Raw genomic sequence first — 10,841 nt, 5'->3', positions numbered from 1 at the left:
AAATTTCAGTGGCATCCCCTACTTTTCAATTTTTGGTAATAAAGCAAACAGAGTATTTAAAAAAAAAAAATACCAATAAACAAGTAATTTGACGAGTGAGATGATTATCTGCATTTTCACTTTTATTAGTCACACCTTACCATCGTTTTAATCGTATAGTGGCTACATAAAATTACTAACTATAATTTTATTCCACAAGTGCCCTTTCGATCTTGCAACAAATTATTAGGTCACGTAAGTTGTTCGAGTTTAATAAGTAATTCAGTTGGAATTCTTAGGTTGTGTTTGGATTGCATTTTCCGTCATTTTTCATGGAAAAAATACTATAGCGATTTGATATATGTGAGGGAAAAAGGTGATAGGGAAATGTGATCACGGAAAACGACAATATTTTCCGACGGAAACAAGTAATACAAACAAGGCCTTAGTAAGTTCATTAATCTGCTATGACGTTAGTCCCAATTCGTAATTTTTTATTTAAAAAAATTGGGTTTTATTTGGTCTATTGTGAGATAAAAATACAATGTAATATAATTGTATTTGAATCTTTTGATTTTCCATTTCTTTCTTTATTATGTCTTTTTCTTCCCTTACTAGCTTCATGTTTTTTTCCCCACTTTCATCTTCAGCAAAAGAAACATTAAAATTATTTAGAATGCCATAGACCCTTTAAAGGAAAAAGGAAAAAACTATTGCTCACATATTCACTGGACTACCAATTTTGTTTCACGACTTTATAATTGTCATTAAGTTCCAAATCTTAAAATTCTTTCTAAATCTTAGAAATTTTTTTTTTTTATAACTAAAGAAATCCCGAAAACTTCAGTTGAGTTTTGGGATAGAAAGGTTCCAACTCCAGTTCCATCTGAATTATCAAGTTTGAACAACTGATGCATGCGGCCTAATAATTTGTTGCACACAAAAATTTAAGTTTGAAATTCAACAGTTGTGCACTTGTACTTTGAAATTCAATAAAATTCGCGTTTAATTAGTTTCTTTCTTTCAATTACCGCAGAGAACTTCTTTTTTCCCTTCCCCCCCCCCCCCCCCTCAAAAGTTTGTAATAACCCTGAAGTGTTAGGACAGAACAATAATTTCACTCCGATGATGTAAGCGAGGTTTTGAAATTATTCCTAATTGCACAAATCTGATTCCTCGGCACTCTCAAAAGTTTTATCAATGATTATTTTGATGCTTGTCTTTATGGTCCGACCGACCAACAATTCTCGTCTTTGATTTCATACTTCTCGGGTCAATTAGGATTTGATTGTGGCAACAGCAGCTTCAGGGAAAGGAGCTGCAGCCTGCAAGAAGTTCTGCACACAGCTTTCAACCAAATCACTTGGCACTTAAAAGCAGTAAGTACATACAATTGCTCAATAGCCAAATGATTTTTATTGTTGAAATCGTTGCAGGTACTAGAACTCGATCCAACCGATTATGCCAAACTGTTTTTTTTTTTTTTTTTCCTCCACTCATTTTGTTTATTTTCGGGTGTAAACCCCTAGTGCCAGCACTGGGCCTGACTAAGAAGCAGGAAGAAGAGGATACAGGAATTTGAATCCAGCAGGAACTTTTAATATTTGTTGTTTTTGCCGCTAGACCAATACTTCATGGGTATAGCTTGATTTCTCTATACACAACACAATACTTAAACAACAACAGGTATCAAGTTTCTTATCACTTCATCCAACAACCACTAGTAGTGAAATGAGGTTTAGATATTATTGTAAATGGCTAGGGAGAATTGGTACCTAATGGAAAGTGTACCTTTTATAGGTTGACAAGTTGAGTGACCATCTTTATTTAACAGAAAGTGCTGCAACCAAAACTGGAAATTTCAATCACTTTAGGAAGTCCCTTTGGAATACATTCTTCTTCCTTTTTTTTTTTTTTTGGGAAGTTTGCACCAAAAAAAATTCTATACCACCACCATTTTTTCAGAATATAATGCATATGGGATAAAATAAAAGTGACTAAGAAATGTGTTGATGGAATATTATTCAAAAATTTTTGTAAAAAGGAAGCAATCCAAACAAGACATAATGACAATTTCGCGCTTGTTTTATATTAAATTTTTTTTAAAAAAAATAAGAGAGGCAATGCCTAGTGACCTTTTTGCACTGACTCTTAACTAATCTAAACACCTGTGCTACGTACAGTAGATCATGTTTTTGGAAGAAATTTATAATCGAAATGAGGAGTTGGCAGCAGAAATGCGAAAAAGCGAACTCACTCGCTGTCGCTGCAATTAATAAATTAAGGGAATTTCGCCAATTTGGTCCCTAAACATTTTCACTTAAACCAATTTCGTCCTTCATGAAATATTTTAACTAATTTAGTCCTTGAACTAGTTTTTTACTTCCAATGTAGGACTTTTTACTAAATTTTACTCAATTTGCGTGGACCAACAGGGGTATAATTGTCACACTGGCTTAATCTGCTGCAATTATTCGCCGAGGAGGAAGAGTCCCTGAACACTTTCCCTTTCACAAATAATATACTATCTTTTTATTCTCATATAAGAAACTTCATTAAGTGGCTTGATTTGACAACTATAGACCCTTTTGATTTCAATACTTAAAACTATCATATGCCGTCTCAATTCAATCAATCCTTATTATTACAAATTTTTTTATTGAGTTAAACAACCTTTTGGGAATCCATCTTTTGAAGCAAGTATTGCAGATTTACTTGCTTCAGATGTCAATGGCATACAGAGCTTGAATACATATCTGGCAGCAAATCCATCATATCTTGATGTGTTGATTTTCATTTCAAAGATGAACCAAAACATATTCAATCCGTGTAATAGCTTCAAGCAGATAATGACAAATGGAAGTAGTTAACATCGAAATTTCTACATAGCGATTCTGTCATAATAATTCCTTCCTTTCACAAGACAAACCTCAGCCAAGGCTGCTTATGGCTTCTGGCACCAGGAAATGTGGTTACCTTGTTTTTCTCCTCCCTCTCTGCGTGCTGTTTATGGGGACTTCTGCATACCCCACTCAGATTAGTCGTATATATCCTTTTGCCTGCTCTAACAGCATCAAGACGTGCAAATTTACCAGCACAATGGCTTTAAAAAAGAGCAGATTGCTTCTTATTGCTCGGTGAATACATCACAAATCCGGCCGATCACTGACAACAACAGAAATGACTACCTTGTAACTGTACCTTGTTCTTGCAAAAATGTTAATGGCACTGTCGGGTACTTCTATGATACTGACTACACTTTGCAAAGAAACGATACCTTTGCAAATGTCTCTAATCAGATTTATAGTGGGCAGGCTTGGAAAGTTGGCGGAGAAGAAGATTACACTGCAGGACTGAATGCCACCATGCATCTCTTGTGTGGATGCGTAGAAAGTGACTCTCAGATTGTGGTAACTTATACAGTCCAACCTCTTGATACCTTATCAAGTATTGCAGATTTACTTGCTTCAGATGTCAATGGCATACAGAGCTTGTATATTATTTGTGAAAGGGAAAGTGTTTAGGGACTCTTCCTCGGCGAATAATTGCAGCAGATTAAGCCAGTGTGACAATTATACCCCTGTTGGTCCACACGAATTGAGTAAAATGTAGTAAAAAGTCCTACATTGGAAGTAAAAAACTAGTTCAAGGACTAAATTGGTTAAAATATTTCATGAAGGACCAAATTGGTTTAAGTGAAAATGTTTAGGGACCAAATTGGCGAAATTCCATAAATTAACGCATTTATTTATTTTTCTCCCTCCCTCCTTAGTCCTTCCTTCCAAAAGGCTCCCCGTACTCTCTATAAGTACCCTCCAATGTTCCCGAAAACTTCGCCCCTCCGCCCGAAGGCCAAAACTCATTTGCCCAGTCTCAAAAAATCCCCAGCAAAAAAAAAAAAAACCGTTTAATTTCACTTTATTACCTTTCTTCCCAAAAAATTTAAATCTTTCCTTTCAGCCTCCCTCCCACAAAGCCACAACTTTACCGTCCCTCTTCTCTTTTGTTCGTCTTTTCGGTTCAATAGACTCAGTATTCCATCTCTCTCTCTCCGCCGGAATATTCCCATCCACCAATGGATGTCCGCCGCAGACCGCCAAAGCCTTCTGGTCCTCCAACCAACTCACTTGACCACCACCACCAGCAGAACAAGGGTTCCTCCTCCGCATCCGCCAGAGTCCTGGATCGGTCCCCTTCACCAACCCCCAAGGCCTCCGATGCCCTCCCCCTCCCTCTCTACCTAACCAACGGCATTTTCTTTACCCTCTTCTTCTCCGTCGCCTACTACCTCCTCCACCGCTGGCGTGACAAGATCCGCAACTCCACCCCTCTCCACGTCCTTACCCTCTCCGACCTCGCCGCCATTCTCTCTCTCATCGCCTCCTTCATTTATTTGTTAGGTTTTTTCGGTATTGATTTTGTTCAATCCTTCATTGCCCGCCCATCTAACGACCACTGGGACGTCGACGTTGAGGACGAAAGATTCATCCTCGACGAAGATCGTCGCCCCCGCCGCCTTCCCTCCGTCGTCTCCGCCACCCCCATTTCCCCTTCCCCCGCGCCTAAGTTAATGGAGGGTCCTCCACCCACCACCACCACCCCCCTCGGCATCAGCCACCCCCCTTGCCCCAAAGAAGAAGAAGCAGACGAGGAGCTCGTCAACTCTGTGGTTTCCGGCGATTTCCCTTCCTACTCCTTGGAGTCAACTTTAGGAGATTGTCTCCGAGCGGCCTCCATTCGCCGAGAGGCGGTGCAGAGGATTACTGGGAGGTCGCTTTCCGGTATGCCGTTGGACGGGTTTGATTATGACTCTATTCTGGGGCAGTGTTGCGAGATGCCTGTTGGATACGTGCAGATTCCGGTGGGCATTGCTGGGCCCCTGTTGCTCAACGGCTGCGAGTACTCGGTGCCAATGGCCACTACGGAGGGCTGTTTGGTAGCCAGTACCAACAGAGGTTGCAAGGCCATCTATGCATCCGGAGGAGCCACCGGTATCCTGTTGAGAGATGGGATGACCAGAGCCCCTGTTGTCAGGTTCCCCACTGCCAAAAGGGCCACTGACTTGAAGTTCTTCTTGGAGGACCCTCTTAATTTCGATACATTGGCGCTCGTTTTTAACAAGTAAGCTTCTCTTTCCCTTTTTACTTTTAATCAAGTAATATTTACCCCTCTTTTTAAAATTCAGCTTCGTTTTCTTTTCCTGTTACCCTCTCCGCTGTATTGTTTTTCTTGGGGGCTCTAGATTTCATTTCAAATTCGTATTCTGTCAAAGTTTAGGTTGGATTGAAGCCTAAGAACTGTAGCAGAGGTAGATCTGCTATGTCGGCATCCTGGCCTTCATTTTCTTGTCTTTTCCTGTTCCAAATTAACCATGCTGACCTTGATGGGAATTAGGCGTGTGAGATCACAGTAAGTACTGTTGGAGGACTTTTCAGGGATTTTTTTTTGGCCTTTGTTACTTTTCATTCCATTCCCTTTTTTTGGGATGGTTTAGCGAGGCTGAGTTCTGCTTTGTGCGTCATGATTCCAAGGACATTGCTGTTCAGCACACCATCAAAAGCATAATATTTGACGGCACATCCATCTTTCGGTTGCTTGCAGCCTTTTGAAGTATTTCACTTTTATATGAACATGACATGTACCAGAAGATAAAGTAGGCTGTTTGTGATTTGCAAGCTTTAAGCTTGGTGTATCTGGAATTAATTAATTTGGGTCAAGTATTTAGTTGCGCTCCTGATGGCTATTACTTCTTCTCTCTTTCTCGTCATCTGGAGGACCAGATGCTTTGATCCTTTTGATCAAATTTTTATTCTGTACATATTAAGCTTCTCTTAGTTTGCTTGCCTTTTGTGTTAATTGTTCAATTTTTATTTGGCGGGGTCACAGGTCAAGCAGATTTGCTAGGCTTCAGGGTATTCAATGCTCTATTGCAGGAAAAAATCTATATATCAGATTTAGCTGCAGCACTGGAGATGCTATGGGAATGAACATGGTGTCTAAATGTGTTCAGAATGTTCTGGACTTCCTTCGTAGTGATTTTAGCGATATGGATGTTATTGGTATCTCAGGCAAGTGCTCAGTACGTATAGTCACTTTTTTCAGATTAGGAAGTAGTGCTTTGATTGCATTATCACTTGTAAAGCTCTTGTTGACTTATAATCTGCTGGAGTTGCAAATCCGTGCTTTTTCTTTTACTCTATCTAGTCTCAAATTATTTATATTTATTTGCATAGTCCATCTTGTTTCTGTAAGATCCTTCATTTACCCATATGTCGCTTTGTGCCTGACGTGTTGGCTCTGGTACTTTCGATTGTTCTGACTCGTTGAACTTTGGTTTGTCTTACTTTCTTTTCTATGAAATCAGCATTGTCGAAATTTGACTTGTTGTTCTATTCTGTGCTTGCTGATAAGAGAAAATAGCTGACCATGTACACCAGTTCTGGGCGGGGAGTGGGGCAAAGGCTGGTGCATGCAGATGAGGGCAAAAGTTACATTCATGTTTTTAGGCGACTATGATCTCTTTGTTTCCTGACTTGATGAGGTTGAAAGCTCTCCTTACAGCAGCTTGTCTCACATATGCAGGGAATTTTTGTTCTGATAAAAAACCTGCTGCTGTAAATTGGATTGAAGGACGCGGAAAGTCGGTTGTTTGTGAGGCAACCATTAGTGAAGAGGTAGTCAACAAGGTACTGAAAACCACCGTACCAGCACTTGTAGAGCTTAACATGCTCAAGAACCTTACTGGTTCTGCTGTAGCTGGTGCTCTTGGTGGCTTCAATGCGCATGCTGCCAATATCGTCTCTGCAGTTTTTATAGCTACTGGCCAGGATCCAGCACAAAACATTGAAAGTTCTCACTGCATCACTATGATGGAGGCTGTCAACAATGGGAAGGATCTTCACATCTCCGTCACAATGCCTTCCATTGAGGTATCATGAACAACAGTATTTGGTCGCTTTCTTCCTAAGTTTTGATAGTAATAATAATGATGCCCACTCAGTTATTGGCTAATGTAGGTAGCTGATACCTCTCAATATTCTGGCATATAGTATCAAATCCTTATTTTTGTTGGTCGGGCAGCTCAATGCAGTGTAGCTGCGTAGACTAAAAGAAAGAAAGAAAAAAAAAAACAGGCGTATGTTATTGGCAAAGAATGTGTAGCTGCTTTGTTGTTTGTTCTCGCTGGTGAATGAACCAAATAACTTACTAAATTGAGCAATAATTTTAATCCATTTTCTTTCTGGATCTCTGGTCATGTTGTGAAAGCTTCGTCATTTTTTGTTTTCTTCCCAGGTTGGTACTGTAGGTGGTGGAACTCAACTTGCTTCTCAGTCGGCATGCCTCAACTTGCTTGGGGTGAAGGGGGCAAGTAAAGAGTCGCCAGGATCAAATGCCAGGTTGCTAGCCACGATTGTTGCCGGTGCAGTACTTGCCGGGGAGCTATCACTGATGTCAGCCATTGCAGCTGGGCAGCTGGTCAAAAGTCACATGAAATACAACAGATCAAGCAGGGATGTCACCAAAATTGCCTCGTAGACATGAAAAAACGGAGCAAGTTTGTGAGAAGTAGAAGACAGGAGGGAAAAATGGAGCCCAGATGAGGGGGGGAGACAATGAGATGGTGCTTAGTAGTGGCCCGTGTGTGTGTGTGTGTGTGTGTTATTTTTTTCCTTTTTTTTTTTTTTTTTTTTTTTTTATGGTTGGGGCGGGGGGAGCGGGATGGTTGGTGTGGGGGAGAAGAGCTCGTCGCAGCTGTAAAGTATAGGGAAGCATGTGCGTGTGGAAGATGCGATGCCCATATGCCTGCACGTAGACCCTCTCACCCTTTTGTCTCTGTCAGGAGAGGGCCAGAAAGAAGAGAAACATTCCCCCTTCCCCTCCCCACCCTCTTCCTCCCGAACAAAATATATAAAAAAAAAAAAAAAAAAAAAAAAAAAGAGATCACATTCATCAATTCACCGGGGACGGTTGAAACACCTCCATCCATCCAAGTAATAGCTAGTAGTTGCATGCCGCTAGTGCTCTCTCGTCTCTGTCTCTGTCTCTGTCTCTGTAATTAATTATTGGGTTAATCACATTTTATTCCCTTAAAGAATACCCCATTTCTCAGTTTATCCCATAACCTTTAATTTTGCTCACTTAACCCCCTTTAGGACAAAATTGCCCTTGCATTATTTTGACTTTTCATTTGCCTTGTTTTCCTTTCTTTTATTTCTTTTTCTCTTTCTTCTTTATTTAATTCTTCATCTTTCCCACAAAAATCTTCACCTTAATGATTGAAATTAGAAAAGAGGAATTGCAGAGATCTATCTTCTCCTCAAATGATTAAAAAATATTCAAATCACTTTCCTAAAATACAATTTTTTTAGCATTTCAATTCTTTTAATTTTGGGTTTTCCTCTTTCCTTTTTAGTTTCTCATTTTATTCCCAAGAAAATACCTTAAGATGAAATTGTGACTTGATTAATAATCATCAATTGAAATTTGTGACACGTGGCATCATACAAAAAATCAAAATTAGTTTTTGATGCCTTTTAAACCTTCACCCAGAAATATGCAATTACAAACTCAAAACAAAAATTTTCGTTGAAATAGAATTTCTATTGGGAAGGATGAAAGAGAGAAGAAAGAGAAAAAGAAATAAAAGAAAGGAAAATAATTTCATCGTATGATATTTTCTTGAGAATAAAATGAGAAACTAAAAAGGAAAGAGGAATACCCAAAATTAAAAGAATTGAAAGGCTAAAAAAATTGTATTTTAGGAATGTAATTTGAATATTTTTTTTATCATTTAAGGAGAAGATAGATCTCTGCAATTCCTCTTTTTTAATTTCAATCATTAAGATGAAGATTTTTGTGGGAAAGAGGGAGAATAAAATAAAAAAGAAAGAGAAAAAGAAATAAAAGAAAGGAAAACAAGTTAAATGAAAAGTCAAAATAATGCAAGGGCAATTTTGTCCTAAAGGGGGTTAAGTGAGCAAAATTAAAGGTTAGGGGGTAAACTGAGAAATGAGATATTCTTTAAGGGGATAAAATGTGATTAACCCTTAATTATTGTCTTGGAAATGGTTTGAAAGTTTTTTTTTTTTTTTTTGGGTGTGTAGTCTTAAAAAGAGACTTTTTACTTTGATCACAAGATTTTTGCACAGCTAAAGAGGGCAAAGACGTCTTCCTTCCTAGGAACGCTACTACGCTAACATGGGCAATACCAGTACTTACTAGTAAGAGAATGAATGCAGCACAGCTATTGCTCTCGGGGCCGAGTCGGGTTTGGGTCGCACGTGTGAAGTAAGAAGATCAGCAAACATTTTGGGGGGTTGGTGTAATTGTTGCTCCTTAACAGTTAGTTTGGGGTAATGTTGGTGGAGGCAGCATTTTAGTTAGTTGGAATAGGAATAGATACGGTGGTGATCATAACAAGAAGATGATTTAATTTGAAGAGAGTAATATATTGAAAGTTTGAATTGCAATTATAGGCAGAGGAAGATGAGGTGGTGTTTTGTTGGATGGTTTTTTTTATTAGGGTGGGTGGGAGCAGGACTACGTGCGCTTCACGATTTTGAAGAGGGACCGACCATTTACATATCTCATCGGCGTTAGTAATTGGTCTGTATAATGGATGACAAAACAAAAGTCACCACCTGCTGACTGCTCTGCCGTGGGTCACGCATGTAATTTATGATCCCCCGGCCGGCCATCGGAGAGGCCCAATTTGCAGACAGATACATGTATATATATATAGTAGTAGTAATTTACAGAGAGGTCTTTTTTTGGCAGAAAAAGAAGCTCAAAATCATGCTCTCTCTCTCTCTCTCTCTCCTATTATTATTAAGAGTAAATAATAATAATAGGAGAGAGAGACAGAGAGAGAGAGAGTACTAATAACTACTGAAAATATTTTACTCCTCTAAATATTAATGTAGGAGTAAATAACTACCACTACTTACTACGTCGTACTAACTACGGATACTACTAACTACTCCTACAGAGCGGTAAGACCTACAAATATCGAAACTCGACCTTCCTACTACTACTACTGGTGGAATCCTATGAAACTCTGAAGTTCGATCGAAAATGGGAAGCAGCAGAGGAGGAGGAGGGTGGGGAAGAAGGGTGAGGTCATTGGTGGGAAACTCCATGGGAGGTCTAAGCGGACGCGTCAACTTGGCCTCCTGGGCGGTGGCTGGAACCCTAGCTTACTTCCTCTGGATTAAGCCCTCCCAACAACTCAAGAAAGACCAAGAGGTTCCCCTCTCTTTTCACTTTTCCCTTTCCCTAAATTTCTTTATTTTTCTTGCAATTTTTCAAAATTAAATTGTGGAGTTTTCTGTCATTCTTTGTGGATTTTGATTTTTTTTAATTTATATTTTGTATATATACACACTAAAAGGAAAGGGCAGCGCTGGCTGCAGCTTCGGATCCTTACCGTTACGTCGAGAAACGAAAACCCATCCCTGATCCTCAGGTACCTCCCCCTCCTGCCTCAACTTTGTTTTTTTTTTTTTTTTCATTTGCGGGTCCTTTCGAAATGTAGTATTTGATCCACCTCATTGATGGAATAGTCGCGTCCTATCTATTTTCGCAGGATACTGGATTGGTATACGGTAACAAGAATAGAAGCAATAAATCTCCAGAATAATTTGCAACAGCCCGCCCCCTCTCCCCCTCACCGTAAGTTAGTTATTTTTCTTAGGTTTCGACCGGTGCCTCATTTTCGGTTATATATTTGCTGCTGCTACTTTTTACAAACTTTCATATGTACTACTAGTATGTCCATGCCTCCCAAACTTATTTGCTGCCCGATACCTTGTTTATTTCACTGAATATGCAATAATATCACCAATTCTGACACTGTCATGCTT

At 39.4% G+C, this 10,841-nt stretch overlaps 2 protein-coding genes across 2 annotated transcripts; both read left to right on the top strand.

Moving 5' to 3' along the window:
• The first annotated feature begins 3,810 nt into the window (after positions 1-3,810).
• LOC113749445 (3-hydroxy-3-methylglutaryl-coenzyme A reductase 1) lies at positions 3,811-7,916 on the top strand. The gene is made up of 4 exons (XM_027293193.1): positions 3,811-5,100; positions 5,866-6,047; positions 6,562-6,908; positions 7,273-7,916. Exons 1-4 carry the CDS (start codon positions 4,055-4,057, stop codon positions 7,513-7,515), a joined length of 1,818 nt encoding a protein of 605 aa, XP_027148994.1. The 5' UTR covers positions 3,811-4,054; the 3' UTR covers positions 7,516-7,916.
• Positions 7,917-9,836: 1,920 nt separating this feature from the next.
• LOC113750201 lies at positions 9,837-10,841 on the top strand. The gene is made up of 3 exons (XM_027294175.1): positions 9,837-10,224; positions 10,370-10,444; positions 10,565-10,841. Exons 1-3 carry the CDS (start codon positions 10,054-10,056, stop codon positions 10,616-10,618), a joined length of 300 nt encoding a protein of 99 aa, XP_027149976.1. The 5' UTR covers positions 9,837-10,053; the 3' UTR covers positions 10,619-10,841.

The sequence above is a fragment of the Coffea eugenioides genome, chromosome 10 (assembly GCF_003713205.1).
Source record: "Coffea eugenioides isolate CCC68of chromosome 10, Ceug_1.0, whole genome shotgun sequence".
NCBI lineage: Eukaryota > Viridiplantae > Streptophyta > Magnoliopsida > Gentianales > Rubiaceae > Coffea > Coffea eugenioides.
The sequence above is the reverse complement of the archived record's forward strand: the minus strand, read 5'-3'. Positions and strand labels throughout refer to the sequence as shown.

Excerpts from the sequence above, each read along its gene's own strand:
- LOC113749445 (XM_027293193.1), top strand. The coding sequence starts at position 4,055 with ATGGATGTCCGCCGCAGACCGCCAAAGCCTTCTGGTCCTCCAACCAAC. Across the intron at positions 5,101-5,865 it reads TTGGCGCTCGTTTTTAACAA|GTCAAGCAGATTTGCTAGGC; the intron begins GTAAGCTTCTCT and ends GCGGGGTCACAG. Across the intron at positions 6,909-7,272 it reads TCACAATGCCTTCCATTGAG|GTTGGTACTGTAGGTGGTGG; the intron begins GTATCATGAACA and ends TTTTCTTCCCAG.
- LOC113750201 (XM_027294175.1), top strand. The coding sequence starts at position 10,054 with ATGGGAAGCAGCAGAGGAGGAGGAGGGTGGGGAAGAAGGGTGAGGTCA. Across the intron at positions 10,225-10,369 it reads AACTCAAGAAAGACCAAGAG|GAAAGGGCAGCGCTGGCTGC; the intron begins GTTCCCCTCTCT and ends ACACACTAAAAG. Across the intron at positions 10,445-10,564 it reads AACCCATCCCTGATCCTCAG|GATACTGGATTGGTATACGG; the intron begins GTACCTCCCCCT and ends CTATTTTCGCAG.